This window comes from Hyla sarda, chromosome 1 (genome assembly GCF_029499605.1).
Source record: "Hyla sarda isolate aHylSar1 chromosome 1, aHylSar1.hap1, whole genome shotgun sequence".
NCBI classification, from domain to species: domain Eukaryota; kingdom Metazoa; phylum Chordata; class Amphibia; order Anura; family Hylidae; genus Hyla; species Hyla sarda.
The window spans coordinates 221,719,332-221,737,960 of NC_079189.1; the positions used below are offsets into that span (position 1 = coordinate 221,719,332).

General features: G+C 45.9%; 1 protein-coding gene across 1 annotated transcript; it reads left to right on the forward strand.

The window, feature by feature from the left end:
• Positions 1–15,243: 15,243 nt before the first annotated feature.
• Positions 15,244–17,865, forward strand: LOC130304295 (protein spinster homolog 1-like). Its single transcript, XM_056551918.1, has 2 exons — positions 15,244–15,361; positions 16,303–17,865. The coding sequence occupies exon 2, from the start codon at positions 16,328–16,330 to the stop codon at positions 17,840–17,842; it is 1,515 nt and encodes a 504-aa protein (XP_056407893.1). The 5' UTR covers positions 15,244–15,361; positions 16,303–16,327; the 3' UTR covers positions 17,843–17,865.
• Positions 17,866–18,629: the final 764 nt, after the last annotated feature.

An 18,629-nucleotide genomic window follows, 5' to 3' on the forward strand; every position in this document is an offset into this window, starting at 1 on the left:
ACCTCAGACATCCTTCTTGGCTTACCCTGGCTCCAGCGGCATTCTCCTACCCTCGACTGGACCACGGGGGACATAAAATCCTGGGGTTCTTCCTGCCACTCACGCTGCCTTCAGTCGCTTCCCACCAGCCAAGTCTCTGTTGCTTCTCCTTTGCTCGGTCTTCCAAAGGCCTTTCAAGACTTTTCTGACGTCTTTTGCAAAAAACAGGCAGAAGTCTTACCACCACATAGGCCCTAGGACCACGCCGCCCCGTGGCAGGATTTACCCTCTCTCCGCTCCTGAAATGGAGGCCATGACGGAATATATTCAGGAGAATCTCAAAAAAGGTTTAATCAGGAAGTCTTCTTCTCCTGCTGGAGCAGGATTCTTCTTTGTTGCCAAGAAGGATGGGTCGCTACGCCCTTGTATTGACTACCGCGGGCTCAATAAGATCACTATAAAGAACCGCTACCCTCTGCCACTCATCTCTGAACTCTTTGACCGGCTGCGCGGAGCAAAGATTTTTACCAAGCTTGACCTCAGGGGCGCGTACAATCTCATCAGAATTCGTGAAGGAGATGAGTGGAAAACTGCTTTTAACAATAGAGATGGTCACTTCGAATACCTGGTCATGCCATTCGGTCTTTGCAACGCCCCCGCAGTCTTCCAAGACTTTGTCAATGAGATCTTCCGGGACTTGTTGTATACCTGCGTGGTGGTCTATCTCGATGACATTCTAATCTTCTCCTCCAACCTAGAGGAACACCGCCTCCATGTTCGCCAAGTGCTCCAGCGCCTCCGAGTTAACCATCTCTACGCCAAAATTGAGAAATGCCTCTTTGAACGTACCTGTTTTCCTTTCCTAGGATATCTGGTCTCAGGAAAGGGCCTTCAAATGGACCACGATAAGCTCTCCGCAGTCTTGGATTGGCCACGCCCCTCTGGACTTCGCTCTATCCAGCGCTTCCTCGGATTCGCTAATTACTACCGTCAGTTTATCCCCCACTTCTCCACTATCTTGGCCCCCATAGTGGCCCTGACCAAGAAAGATGCGAATCCGAGATCCTGGCCTTCCCAAGCAGAAGAAGCTTTTACTCGCCTTAAGGCCGCCTTCGCCTGCGCACCAGTCTTGACTAGGCCTGATCCACTGAAGCCATTCTTCCTCGAGGTGGATGCCTCTTCAGTTGGAGCCGGGGCGGTTCTTCTTTAGAAAAATGCTAAAGGAAAAAACTTCACTTGTGGTTTTTTCTCTAAAACATTTTCCCCTCCTGAAAAAAATTACGCTATTGGTGACCGAGAATTGCTGGCCATTAAAATGGCACTCGAGGAGTGGAGGCATCTCCTGGAAGGGTCTCTCCACCCGATCACCATCTACACTGACCACAAAAATCTGTCATACCTACAGTCCGCTCAGCGTTTGAATCCTCGCCAGGCAAGGTGGTCATTGTTCTTCGCTCGCTTTAATTTCCAGATACATTTTCGTCCTGCAGACAAGAGTGTCAGGGCGGATGCCCTTTCTCGTTCCACTGATGCCACGGAGGCAGAAACCGCTCCTCAACACATTGTTTCCCCTGAGTGTCTGATCTCTGCTGCTCTGGCTTCCCTGGCACCAGTTCCTCCAGGAAAAACCTTTGTCCCTCCACGTCTTCGCCTCCGGATTCTCAAATGGGGTCACTCCTCCCACCTGGCAGGTCACGCTGGAGTCAAAAAATCCCCTCAGTTGATTGCCAGACACTATTGGTGGCCTTCCCTTGAAAAAGATGTAACTGACTTCGTACGCTCCTGTACTGTCTGCGCACGTGATAAAATACCTCGCCAAAGACCCGCGGGTCTTCTTCTTCCTCTGCCAGTTCCCGAACTGCCTTGGTCACACATATCGATGGACTTCGTCACTGACCTTCCTGTATCCCATGGCAACACTGTCATCTGGGTGGTCGTTGATCGATTCTCCAAAATGGCCCATTTCGTTCCACTCCCTGGCCTCCCTTCTGCGCCACTATTGGCGAAGCATTTTTTTTTGCACATTTTTCGTCTCCACGGACTGCCTACGCATATCGTCTCCGATAGAGGCGTTCAATTCGTCTCGAAATTCTGGAGAGCACTCTGCACCCAATTAAAGATTAAATTGAATTTTTCCTCCGCCTACCACCCGCAATCTAATGGACAAGTGGAGAGAGTAAACCAAATCCTTGGTGACTACTGCGACATTTTGTCTCCTCCCGCCAAGATGATTGGGTTGACCTGTTACCCTGGGCCGAATTCTCGTACAATTTCAAAGACTCTGAGTCATCCGCCAAGTCTCCATTCTTTGTAGTGTATGGCCGTCACCCACTTCCCCCCCTCCCTATCCCCACTTCGTCTGGAGTCCCTGCCGTAGATGATTTGACTCGGGACTTTTCCACTATTTGGAAGGAGACTCAGAGGTCGCTCTCGCTGGCCTCCTCTCGTATGAAGAAACATGCGGACAAGAAGAGAAGAATTCTTCCTGTCTTTGCCCCTGGTGACAAAGTGTGGCTCTCTGCCAAATATATTCGGTTCCGTGTCCCTAGCTACAAGCTGGGTCCACGTTACCTCGGGCCATTCAGGGTCAAAAGTCAAATCAACCCTGTCTCTTACAAGCTTCATCTTCCTCCTTCTCTTCGTATTCCTAACTCCTTTCATGTTTCCCTCCTCAAGCCTCTCATTCTTAACCGCTTTTCTCCCAAGGTCACCGTTCCTGCTCCTGTCTCGGCTCCTCTGACGTCTTCTCGGTTAAAGAGATTCTCGCTTCAAAGTTTGTCAGAGGTAAAAAAAATGTTCTTGTTGATTGGGAGAATTGTGGTCCCGAGGAGAGGTCTTGGGAGCCAGAGGACAATATTCTAGACAAAGAACTCATCTACAGATTCCTCGGTTCCAAGAAGAGGGGGAGACCCAAGGGGGGGGGGGTACTGTCACGCCGAGCGCTCCGGGTCCCGCTGCCTTCCCGGAGCGCTCACGGCGTTCCTCTGGCTGCAGCGCTCCGGTCGGCATTGCTGACCGCGAGCACTGCTCTCTGGTCCCCGGAGGGGATGCGATCCGAGGCCTCTTCTCCGCGCTTCGGGCCCGGAATAGAGGCGTTTCCTTGACGATGATGCAGAGGGACGTTGGTAATGAACGTACCTCTGCGTCGTCGTCAAGACAACGTGACTATTCCGGGCCCGAAGCGTGGAGAAGAGGCCCCCCCAATGAAGATGGCAGCCCGGAACCACTATCCCACCGGACGACCTCCCCACCGGACAGTCCTGCAGCACCGGACCAGCGCCGAGGGGAGGTGAGGACAGAACTAAAGGGGGTGAGAGGGGGCTGGATGATGTCGAAGGCCGCAGTGGTCTTCAACCTGCGGACCTCCAGAGGTTTCAAAACTACAACTCCCAGAGAGCCCGGACAGGGAGTTGTAGTTTTGAAACCTCTGGAGGTCCGCAGGTTGAAGACCACTGAGGGCGGAGAGTTCACTCGAGTATAAGCCGAGGGGGGTGTTTTCAGCACAAAAAATCATGCTGAAAAACTCGGCTTATACTTGAGTATATACGGTATACGTTTGTTAGGTAGGCAGGAAAAGCATTTGCTAGGTAGGTAATATGTTTGGTTGGTAGGTGGGTGGCCACGTTACATTTGGTAGGTAGGCCCTTAGTCCAGTGTTTTCCAAACAGGTTTTGGCTGTTTGGGCATGCTGGGAGTTGTAGTTTTGCAACAGCTGGAGGCACTCAGGTTAGGAAACACTGGACTAGGGGCCCAACTACCCACCAAAATGCCACCTTCTGCTGCAAAACTCTAACTTCCAGCTTAAGACTGTCCGAGCATGCTGGGAGTTGTAGTTTTGCAACAGAGGGAGAAACAATGTTTCGAAAACACTGCCGTAGTTAGTGTTTCCCAACCTGGGGGCCTCCAGCTGCTGCAAAACTACAACTCCCAGCATGACAGTCTTAAGCTGGGAGTTAGAGTTTTTCAACAGCTGGAGGCACCCAGGTTGGAAAACAATGGACTAAGGACCTACCTACCAAACCTGAGTGTTTCCAGCTGTTGCAGAACTGTAACTCCCAGCATGCCTGGACAGCTAAAGACTGTCAGGGGGATGCTGGGAGTTGTAGTTTTGCAACAGCTGGAAGTCCCCAGGTTCGAAAATACTGACTAAGGCAGTGTTTTCAAAACAGTGTCTCTCCAGGTGGTCCAAAACTACAACTCCCAGCATTCCCGGACAGTCTCTAGCTGTCAAGGCATACTGGAAGTTATAGTTTTGCAACAGCTGGAGGCACACTTATTTGTAAACACTGGTGTAACACTGGAGGCACACTGATTTGTAAAACTGGTGATGAAACAATGATGACACTGAGCGCACCGTGATTCACTGACCTGCAGGAAAAGCAGAAGGCGGCGAACAGAGAACAGAACACCAATATTGGAGCAACGGGGGAGCATAGACAGTTGAGTTAGTTTCTTTTGGAATAATTTTCATCCCTGGCACAGTGGATAAAACTAAAATAAAATACTAAAAAAGCCAGCAAGTAGAAGTAAAACGTCCGTCTTTATTCAGGGTTCTTCCTTAAAAGCCTTCACGGTGGCAGACAAACCGTGAACATATCAAAAATATGAAATATTGCACAAACAGAGGGGGGTCCCAAGCATGGCTGACGCGTTTCTGATCTATCGATCCTTACTCATAGCCTGTAGATCCTCAAATGAGGCACCCTTATATACTCCAGGGCATTTTCCCCATTCCCGCAGGAAGGGGAGGGACAGGTCCACATCACATGTGCGCGTGATTAAAACAAAAACATGGGACCAAACACAGATAAATTATTCGGAGACATATCAGTAATGTAATATTAAATCTGTTTTGCTATTTAGACCATGGGGTTGAATGCAATTCAAAAGATAAATCCACATGATTTCCCTATTGTGGAGGGATCGAATATGGTCACCTCCCCTTGTATTTAGGTTCACCTTCTCAATGCCTGAGAACCTGAGGGAAGTGGTGTCTGAATTATGACATATTAGAAAATGTTTAGATATGTTAGAAATGTTCGAGCTTAAAGGGCCAGCAGCATGTCTAATGTGCTCTTGCATGCGTTTTTTAAGGGACCTTTTGGTGGAACCCACATATGTTAAGTGACATTGTGTGCACATGATTTTATATACAACAAAAGTGCTATCACAGTTTATAAAGTTGTGAATGACATGGCATTTGCCATCCACCGTACCTTCTATTTTCTGGCATTTTTCGGCAAAGGGACATACCACACACCGCGATTTACCGCACTTGTGGAAGCCCTTGGTGCTAATCCACTGGGTGGTAACACTAGCCGTGTCCACCATACTGGGAACAAGGAGATTGGATAGAGTAGGTGCCCGCCTCGGGGCAAATCTCACACCTGACTTTATAATCTCCCCTACCGTGGGATCTGTTGATAGCAAAGGTAAGTGTTTAATTACAATGTGTTTGATGTCATTAAATTCTGGACTGTACGTGGTGACAAATGTAGGACAATCTTGTGATTCAGTTGGTTGCTTACTTGTAAAAAGGGATTTTCGATCCATAGGATCCACTCTCGGCCGAGCTTTTTTCAAGAGCCATCCAGGGTAACCTCAAGCCGCCAGGCGTGTGCATGCTGCATCAGCTTCCCTGCGGTACCCCTCGGCGGAAGAACTGTTCCGCTTAATTCGTATAAGTTCACCTACTGGTATGGCTCTTACTGTTTGTTTGGAATGGCATGAATTCGCCCTTAGGATGGTATTGCCTGATATCTTTTTTTCTGTAAGGATCAACCTCAATTTTATTTGTATCAGGGTTGCCACGTAACATGACATCCAAAAAGGGGGTTTCACTTTTACACCATGTGTGGGTAAACTTAAGATTGAACCGATTATTATTGATATATGTCATGAATGCATCAACGGTCAGATGGTCAGACGACCAAATGATGACCACATCGTCTACATACCTCCAATACCATGCGAGGCATGTGGAAAATGGATTGGTGTCAGAAAAAATTAACTGCTCCTCCCACCAAAAAACTAAAAGCTTAGCCCGAGCTGGTGATGACTTTGCTCCCATTGAAGCACCCGTGCGCTGCAAATAAAAATTGTTACCAAACATAAAATAATTGTGTTTTAAGACAAAATCTACCACCTCAATAATGTAATTTCTCAAATCCACAGAATATTTAGAAAATCTCATCAGTATATCCGAGATAGCTGATAATGCCAGGTGTGCGGAATACTGGAATAGAGAGATTCAATGTCGCAAGTAAGCCACGACAGAGAATCGCTCCATGTGAATTCATCCATGATTTTTAGCAAGTGCTTAGTGTCCTTGATATAACTTGGGCATTGCATAACCAGAGGTTGCAGTACTGAGTCCAACCACTCGCATAGCTGCTCGTTAAGGGATCCGATCCCCGCCACGATCGGACGCATCGGCGGCGGGAATCGGTCCTTATGCAGCTTGGGTAGCGAGTGGAAGATAGGAATAATTGGAGCAGGCACGAAAATATAATCCACTTCTTTTTGGGTCAAAATAGATCTGGCTTTCCCCTCTTCCAACAGAGTCAACAGTTCTTTTTTAAAAGGTTCAGTGGGATCCCCACAAAGTTTAAGGTAAGTTTTATCATCAGATAGTAGATTTTCATTTAAATTGATATACAGTCCCGTGTCCATACATACTAACGAGCCGCCTTTATCGGCGGATCGGATCGTCAAATTTTTGTTTTTCTTTAATCTCTTTATGGCAGCAGCCTCCTTTTTATTCAAATTAGGACGAGTTGTATTGGACATTACTTTTGATTGTAGATTAACCAAATCTTTCATGATAAGACTGTTGAGACCCAATTAGCTCCTAGCAGGCTATAACTACCCCTCCCCCTTATTACAATAATTAATTAAATAATAACTGACACAACAACAATTTAACTTTTCCGTGGGTGGGAATCGGCCACAGCTTTATTTATAAAATTACTTATATAAATAACAATTTAACTGTAACAAAGACACCGATTGGCTTCTTACCAACCCGAGAGGTGCTGCCACACTGTCCTGTGTGGAGGTCTACCCCGGGTTGACCCCGCTTTCACAGTCTTCTTACCGCCACGGAGGAGACCAGTTAGCCCTACACTGGGCTCCGACCCCCACCCAAGAGAAACTGGATAGCCAACACCTGGGGCCACCTCAGCCCCCCGGCACACCCAAAACATTTCCTCTCCAGGAAATCCGCCCAACACATTTCCTCTCCAGGAAATCCGCTCAACACATTTCCTCTACAGGAAATCCGAGGTACCTGCCACCAGGACCATTTTTTTTATTTTTTATTTATTTTTTTATTTTTTTATTTTAAATAACCCGTGTGAACTTCTCTCTCAGACTCGCCCATACACCGAAGAGTGCTGCAGCACTCGCACCACCTTGCGGAAAGCCGCTCTTAAAACAAAACAAAAAAAAAAACACACATGGGAAACATCAAACTGGGCGAAAACAGCAACACAACATGCAGATCGCCCGCGCCCCACGAGTAGCGCTACCCTCTCCGGAAACCCCATTCACCTCCGCCGGCCCCGATACAAAAAGAGAGCAAATCCCGAACTCACAAAACAGTCATTCACGGACCCTCATGGAGCACAAGCTACGTCTCCCGGATGGCCTAAACAGTCTCGGACCGACGGGCCTTTTTTTTTAATATTTATTTATTTATTTTTTTAAACTTTTTCCATGAAACGCACAAAATAGGCACCCAAAAACACGGACACCCAAGTCCCATGGAAGGAGACGAGGAGAAAGAAAAAGTGCCCCATCCACATAGCCCTGAAAAAAGCTAGCGCAAAATCTCGGATCAGAAAAATTACGCAAAACGACAACCAAAAACCCGACCCGCAGCCGCTACCAAGCGACCCAAAAATGATAGGAAAAAAACGGTCGCCGACAGCAAGGCCATCCACTCGCGGGCCCAGCCCATAAGGTATACACCACCCACTCGCGGGCCCCCTAGGTATACACCACCTGCAAAGCAGAAAGAAAATCACCCCCTGCCATGTGCCGTGCGCCAACCGCACCCCACTGGATCGCAGCACAGCGGGAAAGCCAACCAACTTTTTTCTTTTTATTTTTTATTTTTTTTTTTTTTTAGGTGATTCACATTAACAGGTGAAGATCCCAGCATCACATACTCAGAATGTTATTTGGATACACTGAGAACACTGCCCAAATCTCGAACCTCCTAGGAGAGGTGACACAGCAGATAACTTCCATTATCACATCCTATTAAAACGAAACAGTAAATCAAACATCAGAGCCTTATAAGGTTCCATCAAGGGGCATTCCAGGTATGGAAACCAAAATTTATTTATTTTTTTTTAAGTTTTTATCCGCCGTCCACAGACCCTCTGGAACCTCCGGGACCCTCCTCGACTGTAGACATCTCGGCCTCCACACCAACACTAACCACTCGCAAGTGCCGTACCGTGAGTGCGACCAAACCACAGTAGCCACCAAAGCGGACCAAGAATTACACCACTCTCCCCAAGGACCCACAGGCCGGCCGCACAAGCAACCCTCCGGAACTACAGCCAGAGAAAACGGGACAAAACGTCCACACCCAATACCGACCCCAGGGAGCGTAGCCCTGAAGAAATCGTAACTCCAAACAGCGAAGCACTAGATGCAACAGGCAGAGCACAGGAAGAAAACAGGCCCCCTGATCACTCAAAGCACACACCAGAAAAGAAGAAAAGCATCACAAAAGTAGCGCGCAACCAAGCACAGGGGCCATGCCAACCCACACAGTAACGTTACAAGTCTAAAACATGAGCTGCCGAAGCAAGCACCCAAAGTCCCACAACCAACACTAAGGGAAAAGCTCAAACAAAACCCCAAGCATGGCAGAAACCCACCGCAGCACCACTGGAAAACCAAACACCACACCAACAACCGACCCAACCAGCCACAACCGAGAACAGAGCGAGCTCCCCGTGCGCTGCAATGGGGAACTGAAAGCAGGCCAGTCCACTGCCCAACTCCTGAAAAAACCCCAACCAACTGAAATGTCAGCCCATAGCGTACCAGGGGCACATATGCGGGGGCACAAATACCAGACACCCTCGGTGGCCAGAGACAACCTGCAGGAAAAAACTCCGCCCACAACCATACTCCATGCGGAACATACAGTAAAACAGCAAGGACCGGAACAGGGGCACCTAGCGAGCCCCGAGGAAACCAAAACAGAGAAAACGCAAACACTCCCCATTCACAGGAAAACTGCAGACCAACGCCAACACGGCATGCGGAAGACTGCAACAAACCACACCCCAACAAGTGTAGAGCACAGGAGAATCCCCCTCCAGAAAAACCACCACAAACAGAAGAACCCACAAGGAAAGACAAACTGAGACCCAAGCGAAACCTACCCACCGCCACATCAGCTAAAGCACCCAGCACGACATACAGGAGTCCCATGCCTACCAGAGATCGGGAGCAAAACAGGAGAAAACATCAGACAATACACTAGGACAAACAGAGCAGCAGAGAGGGACTACAACTAGTGACGGAGAGAAACACCAAACCAAGGGGGGAGAAAACCAAAAGAAACAAAACCGTAACTGGGTGCCACCGATTCAGGATAAGGAACAAGCCTCAGGAGCTAAGTCGACAAAACCCGGTCATCTAGAGCGTAAGGCCAAAAGACCACTCACCTAAGTGAGCACCGCAGAAAATGATACCACACCAAAGCACCCCGTCAAGAAGAGACGTACCCAACTCACAACCAGAGACCAACATAGACATACACCTATATCCGAGACCCAAACCCAACAAACACACAGGAACAAAAGGCGGATACTACCCAGAACAGCCATAAGCACACTAACCGGGGAAGGAGAGGGCACCAACCCAGCCTAGCCAGCTGAAGACAACTGGCCTGCCAAAGCCCAAAGAGCAGGCACGAAAATAGAGCCACCCCTGCCCCCCGCAACAGAACGCTCACTAAGTCCAGAAGATGGAGAAGGCACAAAAGATGGAGGAACCACTTCACCACCGCAGGCGTGGGACAAGGCACGCTGGAGACCACCTGGTTGCGGGTACTCTGCCGCCGCCCGGAATGGCGCCGGGAAACCAGCAGCAGAGGAGAGGTGATGGAGGGTTTGGGGTGCAGTGGCTGCAAGAACCATGCGCCGTGATCCGAAGTTTACAGCAGTACCATTGTCATGTCAATCAGAGTTGCGATTATTTATTCAATTATTTATTTTTTTATTTTTTTATATACTTATTTATTTATTTTTTTTAGGTATAAAAAGAGACCAAAATACGCTATATGGGACTGTAGAATATATATATTTAATTATTAATTTGCGCTTACACCCCAAACCGTGCAATCAAATGAGGATATATAACTTGATAGTTCGGACATTGACGCACGTGGCCTTTGATACCACATGCGTATGTGCATTGAAATCTACATAGTTTGTACTTTTTCATTTCATTGTAATTTATTATTCATTTATTATTATTTATAATTTTTATTTATGTATTTTATTTTTTTTTATTTTTTTTTATTATTATTATTTTTTTTTATAATTTTTTTTTATTCATTTATTTATTTATGAATTTTTATTTATTTATTTTTTATTTTATTTTTTTTTGCCGCGTACACCATTGAAGGAGTACTGCAATCGAAGATATATTTAGATAGTACGGACATGTACGCAAGCAGCGATACCGTATAGGTGTATATGCTTGATGCAACACAGATTTTTATATTTTATTTAATTATTTTATTTTATTTATTCATTTATTTAGTAATTTATTTATTTATTTATTTTTAATTTATTTATTTATTTTTTTATGTATGGGGAAAAAAAAAAGGGGGGGGGGGAGTAGTGATCCAACGTTTTATGGCAAGGGTTAAATTGATTATCATGAACATTTTTTTTTTTTTTTTGTGTGCAATGCTATAGCTCCCATAGGGAGCCATAACACTGCACACACAGTACCTAACACAGATAACTTGCCATGTGTTAACATGGCAATGATCTGGGTCATCGGTGATTGATTGCTCAAGCCTGAATTTCAGGCTTCGAGCAATCAATCCACGAGCGGACGCGCAGGAGGCAGGTAAGTGACCCTCCTGCTGCTTTCCAGCTGATCGGGACATCGCGATTTAATCGCGATGGTCCCGATCAGTCCGACTGAGCAGCCGGGACGCCCGTACATACATTCAGATGCGGCAATCAACTTTGATCGCCGCATCCAAAAAGGTAATGCCGGACATCTGCCCGATCGGCGATGTCCGGCATTAGCATGGGTCCTGGTTGCTAATAGCAACCGGGACCCAGCGGCTATGATGCGCGCTCAACTTGTGAGCGCACATCATAGCTAGGGACACGCAAATGGACGTTAATAAACGTCCATTTGCGCAAGCCTGCAAAAAACAGCAGCAGCCACCCAGGGGGCCGCCACCGCAGCGGAGGGGACAGTAACGGGGGAAGGAGGCAAAGCGCGCTCAAAAGGAGTACGCATGAGAAAGGGGGCTCGGGCCAGGGAAGAGGATTGAAGGAACGGGCAGAGAAAAGGATGAAAGGAACGGGCAGGAGATTAAAGGAACAGGCAGCAGATTAAAGGAACGGGCAGGAGATTAACGGAACGGGACAGGGAAGGGGATTAAAGGAACGGGCAGGGAGGAGGATTAAAGGAACGGGCAGGACAGGGGGAAGGAGAGCGGGACTGTGAGAGGGTGAGAGGTCCGCCAGCCTCCCGAACCCAATGCCGGGGTGCAACAGGAGGGGAGGCCAGCTCAGCCACAAGCGAGCATGCCAGCCCTCACCCTCCTGCTCCATCCAGGCCATAATATAAGGGGCAGATGCATACCAATCGGCAGACAAAACTCCGGGTCCTGGGCAGATTGAGGGGGGAAGGGAGGCACCACAGCTATAAATACCCAGGGGAGGGCCCCTGAAAGCCCGGGAAACTATTAAACCCCTGATTGGTGCACTCCTTCCCCCCTACCCATGGGACATACCACTGTAGCCACTGGCAAGTTTTACAGGCGGGGGAGGGGGCTAAAAAACCTTGCCTGTACATTTCTTCACCCCTTAACTGCTCACCAGTCAGGGGGCAAGCTAGTTATGCACAGCTTGCCCCTCCAGGTCCTGGAACCAATCAAAAATTGCTGGTCTGGTCTGTATGGGGTAAAAATTTTGGTTTTTAGTGGAGAAGGTATGTGCAGTATTCACTTCATCACAAATTGATATCCCACTATTTTCAAGGAGACAGAGATCTCTAAAAGCAATTTGTTCTGCTATCGTATGCATTAGTGGTAAATCAGGGTTTATAGAAAGTTGAGGTGGGTCCGATGGTTCATCAGCATTTTCCACAAAAAAATGTTTCTTAACTGTTAAAGTTCTCACAAATTTATTTATATCCAAAATTGTCCGATAAACATCAAAATGATGTGTAGGAGAGAAACCCAGTCCTTTCCACAGGACCGAGGTTTCTTCATCTGTAATGATTTGTGCAGAAATGTTGATGACTTGAAAATCCTCTTTTATTACTTTTTCCGTTTGTCCTTGTTCCGCTCCGAAGCTCTTCTACCTATGTTTTCTGCCACCGCGCCTTCCTCGTTTTTTGACTGTCTTCTCGCATTGCGATTCTTGTGAGTGTTCACATATTGCGGTTCTGAGTCCCCGCTAGTGTCCGTGGTATCTGAACAATCTGAATTTTTAGTAAACTCCTGGTCAGAAGAACTAAATTCACATGGAGCGATTCTCTGTCGTGGCTTACTTGCGACATTGAATCGCTCTATTCCAGTATTCCGAAAAACCTGGCATTATCAGCTATCTCGGATATACTGATGAGATTTTCTAAATATTCTGTGGATTTGAGACATTACATTATTGAGGTGGTAGATTTTGTGTTAAAACACAATTATTTTATGTTTGGTAACAATTTTTATTTGCAGTGCACGGGTGCTTCAATGGGAGCAAAGTCATCACCAGCTCGGGCTAAGCTTTTTCTTTTTTGGTGGGAGGAGCAGTTTATTTTTTCTGACACCAATCCATTTTCCACATGCCTCGCATGGTATGGGAGGTATGTGGACAATGTGGTCATCATTTGGTCGTCCGACCATCTGACCGTTGATGCATTCATGACATATATCAATAATAATCGGTTCAATCTTAAAGGGGTATTCCAGGCAAAAACTTTTTTTATATATATCAACTGGCTCCAGAAAGTTAAACAGATTTGTAACTTACTTCTATTAAAAAATCTTAACCCTTTCAGTACTTATGAGCTTCTGAAGTTAAGGTTGTTATTTTCTGTCTAAGTGCTCTCTGATGACACCTGTCTCGGGAAACGCCCAGTTTAGAAGAGGTTTGCTATGGGGATTTGCTTCTAAATTGGGCGTTGCCCGAGACAGGTGTCATCAGAGAGGACTTAGACAGAAAAAAACAACCTTAACTTCAGAAGGTCATAAGTACTGAAAGGATTAAGATTTTTTAATAGAAGTAATTTACAAATCTGTTTAACTTTCTGGAGCCAGTTGATATATAAAAAAAAGTTTTGGCCTGGAATACCCCTTTAAGTCCCAGGAAGCCCTTGGTCCTAGTGGGGTTAAAAGGTCAAAAGATTAAAATATATAAACTAAGAAGACACTGTGAAGTACGGGTATATACTCGGCAGGCCTGGAGAAATATTTTTCTAAAAGATGTTTCCGAAGCGGAAAAAACACACCAATAAGGCACTAGACCTAGATATTAGAAATTATTATTTACTCAAAAGTGAAGTGCCCAACATACAGTACATACAAAGATGAGCGTATTTAAAATATTAAACACAAACCACAAAGCGTGGGGGATAGGGGGGGGATAAGGGTACAGGTGAATGACTACACTAGAGTTCCTACCTATCTAGGGTGGACACTCCTGAACTAAGTGTGAATAGGGAAGGGAGACAAAATATAATGATAATAATAGTACTAAATGAGCAAACCTCTCTACCAACGTGTTTCACCCGATAATAGACGGGGCTCATCAGGGAACGAGAGGAGGCCGAACAGTTAACACAGTAAAGATAAATCAGATAGCAGGATTGACAATCACATACATGTTAGTTGACATGATCAGTGGGCACAATTGATATCAATACATGATATTAGATACAACAAATAAAAGAAGAGATAGGTTAGCACAGCGTCAGTGGGTCAGATATAGTCAGTCAGACAGTCACCAGGGGTTTGTACGGTCCAAAACTATGTTGTGCACATGGACAAAACTCCAAAATTATACCAAACTCAGATACACTATAATCTTGAAGCCATATCTTAGGGCTATATATATGGCCAAATAATACCCCAGTCAATTGGACAGATGCTTGATGAATGCAAGAATATTTGCACATATGTAGTAAGACCCAAGAGAATAACCATGTGGAACTGATGATATAACAATATAGCCCCAATCAGGGAGCACCAGGACCCAGCACCCGGACTCGTAGGTACCGAGAGGACTAAGGATAGCAGTCAAAAAACAAAAACTTAGGTATGCCAACAGTTACCAACCAATAGGTATCCAGGAGATAAGGATTACACTGGTGCTGTCAGGTTTGCAGCGTAGGGAAATCCCAAAAGATGAGGGAGAGACCAATGAGATCAAAGAGCAACGTTTCAATGGTCTCACACCATCATTATCAAGTGGCTTGATAATGATGGTGTGAGACCATTGAAACGTCGCTCTTTGCACATTTGGGATGAATAAATAGTTTTCATTTTTTCACCATACCTTGAGTGCCACAGCATTTTCCTTGGAACTACGTATGCAGGATCCTGGACCCGGTTCCTAGCTGGAGGCACCTACTCACGCTTGGAACTATATATATATATATATATATATATATATATATATATATATATATATACACACACAAATCTGAAAATATGTTGCAGTCTCTTGTAATACCTTTTTTATTGGACTAACAGAATTTTGTAGAGACAAGCTTTCAGGATTCCTACCTTTATCAAGTCCAATAGTCAAGGACTAATGATCAAAGGACTTTATAAATTATTGGGTATAAATTACCCAAAAGTTTGTCTCTACAAAATTCTGTTCGTCCAATAAAAAAGGTATTACAATCTGCATCACTGGACTAATACGGCTACTCACATTTACTATACAGATATACACATACCTGAAGATGGTTTAGAACCCTGTGATGTCACACATGCTTGTGATGATGTCACCGTAAGCTGTACAAGGAGGTGCGCGCCGGCTGCAGTCTCTTCAGTGTGTTTTGCATTCACAACCTGTGGTGCAAAGTGTTTGTTAGAGAGTTTCTATTTGCGATAGAGAATTCAAGATTTTGACAGTTCCTTGTCTGAAGAGAGAACCACAAGGTAAGTCTCAGCCTCTTCTATTCATACATACACAGGGCTTTTTGTTTGACAGTTTTTTTTATTGCTGTTGCTTTTTTTTTAGCAAAAAAAAAAACAAGAAATTAATTTCCAAAAGAAATAACAAAAGTTATATTCCTCATAGCATTGTGACAATACTTGGCTTAGGCATTAAACATAAATAATAGAATTCTGTTTGTACTAACAATAGAAATACTCTGGGTACTCCGAAAGGGAAAATTTTCAAATCAACTAGTGGTAGAAAGTCATATAGGGTACGGATAGATCCCAATGAGGTGGGGTAGGTTCATTATTAGTAAATGTATATAGCAGGATAGCCCAATTGTATCTACGGTATGAAGTTCACATGGCCCAGTGACCATACAGCCAAGCCCTTATAATCCACCATTACTAGGACAGATTCAGGGCTGTTAGATATTACTAGGACCGGACAGGTTTAGGGTTATCAGATATTACTAGGACCGGACAGGTTCAGGGTTATCAGATATTACTAGGATCGTACAGGTTCAGGGTTATCAGATATTACTAGGACCGGACAGGTTCAGGGTTATCAGATATTACTAGAACCGGACAGGTTCAGGGTTATCAGATATTACTAGGACCGGACAGGTTCAGGGTTATCAGATATTACTAGGACCGGACAGGTTCAGGGTTATCAGATATTACTAGGACCGGACAGGTTCAGGGTTATCAGATATTACTAGGACCGGACAGGTTCAGGGTTATCAGACATTGGTAACCTCAGGGAAGACGTCTCCATATAAAACACTTATAGAGAAGCGTCTTCTCCTGAGGCTGCGATGATGTTAGTGTTATCTTGTGGTTCTGTGCTGGACATTTCTGCTCTGTATGAAGGATCTATTGTATAATGACAGGAATGATGACATGTTGTCTAATGTCTTCACTTATCTCTCTCTCTCTAGTGTTTTCAGGCTCTGACCTGTGACCATGGCCTCTCCACAAGACCCATTGCTGAAGGAGGAGGAAGAAGCAATGGAGGACCATAGTGATATGGATGTAGAAAAGGGCGATATCCCTGAGAGGCAGAACCTGCCATCTCTAAGCGTGATGTCCACCGCACGTTCCATCATCACCGTAGTGATCCTCGCCTTTGTTAATTTGCTCATCTATGCAAATCGCTCCAGCGTGGCGGGGGTGCTGCCTTATATACAGAAAGCATATGACACCAATGCTAGTCTGTCCGGCTTATTGAATACATTGTTCATTGGAAGCTACGTGCTGGTCGCACCAATTGCCGGATATTTGGGCGACCACTGTAATAAGAAATATACTGTTTGCGCAGGAGTCATCGTTTGGCTGAGCATGACACTTACCCTGTCATTCATCCCTGACGGGTATTTCCTGCTCTTCCTGCTGACGAGTGGACTGGTTGGAGCCGGAGAGGCGACTTTCTGCACCATCGCCCCCTCCATCATTGCAGACCTTTTTTCAAGTGACCAGCGGACCCGCATGCTAAACGTGTTTTACTCCGTTATACCTGTAGGCTGCGGACTAGGATACATCATCGGGCCCAAAGTGACTGATGCAGCAAGGGGTGATTGGCACTGGGCATTTCGGGTCACCCCTGGCCTGGGCCTCATAGCTGTGGCTTTGATGATTTTGGTCACAAAGGAGCTTCCAAGAACAACTACAAACGGGAAGAAGAACAACAAATCCCAGAAGTTTGCCAAATGGGCGACAGATCTGAAAAAACTATTTAAAAATCGAAGCTTCATGTTAACCACCATGGGATCGACGGCTGTATCCTTCATAGTGGGAGCCATAGGTGTATGGGGTCCGTCATACCTGACCCACGCACGAACACTCCTACAAGAGAAGGACCCTTGCCGTGCTGAACCGTGTGACTATCACGACATCCTAATTTTTGGTGTGGTTACAGTCGTTTCCGGCATTCTGGGAGTTGTAGCAGGGACGGAGATAAGTAAAAGATATCGCAAATCCAACCCACGGGCCGACCCGCTTGTGTGTGGCTGCGCGATGATGCTCTCCGCCCCTTTTCTTCTGTTGGCATTGACTTTTGGCAACATCAGCCTCGTTGCCACCAACATCTTCATCTTCATCGGAGAGACGCTTCTGTCAGTAAATTTCACCCTCATATCTGACATTATACTAAAAGTAGTAACTCCGTGGAGGAGATCTTCAGCCCTGGCCGTGCAGATGACAATCTATCACCTCCTAGGTGACGCCGGCAGCCCGTACCTCATCGGCCTGATATCTGACACCTACGAACGAGGATATGCCAAATCCCCTCTTCTGAAATACCGCAGCCTGGAGTATGCCCTCATGACCTGCACCATAATGGCAGTCATCGGAGGGGCCTTCTTCATGGCCACGGCCCTATATATAGAGAGGGACGAAAAAGAAGCAGAGATGGAATCAGAACCTCCGTCATCCTCCTCCTCCTCACTGCTTCCTGCCGATGAGGACTGCGCTTCTGACTGAGGAAAAGTCATTGCTTACCTTTATCTCGTTTACTTCATTAAAAAAAAATTAAGAAAAAAATAACTGCATTTGTTCTATGTTCCACTTTACCCCTTATTCTCTACCCAGGGGCGGACAGAGACAGCAGAGGGCCCTTGTGCAAAGAATGTGCCTGTGCCCCCCCCCCAAAACATCAATTGTTCAGCACCCCCCCCCCCCTCCATGTGTCACTTACTCAGGTGGACCCCCATATGTCACTTGCTGTATAAGATTCTAATTATTTATTAAGGCCTCCCATATGCCGCAGCTCATTCAAGCCCCCCACATTAGGTAGCATAGATTCCCAACATTAGGTAGCATAGATTCCCCACATTAGGTAGCATAGTTTCCTCACATTAGGTAGCATAGTTTCCCCACATTATGTAGCATAGTTTCCCCACATTAGGTAGCAAAGTTTCCCCACATTAGGTAGCACAGATTCCCCACATTAGGTAACATAGTTTCCCCACATTAGGTAGCATAGTTTCCCCACATTAGGTAGCACAGATTCCCCACATCAGGTAACATAGTTTCCCCACATTAGGTAACATAGTTTCCCCACATTAGGTAGCATAGTTTGCCCGCATTAGGTAGCACAGATTCCCCACATTAAGTAACATAGTTTCCCCACATTAGGTAGCATAGTTTCCCCACATTAGGTAGCACATATTCCCCACATTAGGTAACATAGTTTCCCCACATTAGGTAGCATAGCTTCCCCACATTAGGTAGCATACTTTCCCCACATTAGGTAGCATAGTTTCCCCAC

Excerpts from the sequence above, each read along its gene's own strand:
- LOC130304295 (XM_056551918.1), top strand. The coding sequence starts at position 16,328 with ATGGCCTCTCCACAAGACCCATTGCTGAAGGAGGAGGAAGAAGCAATG.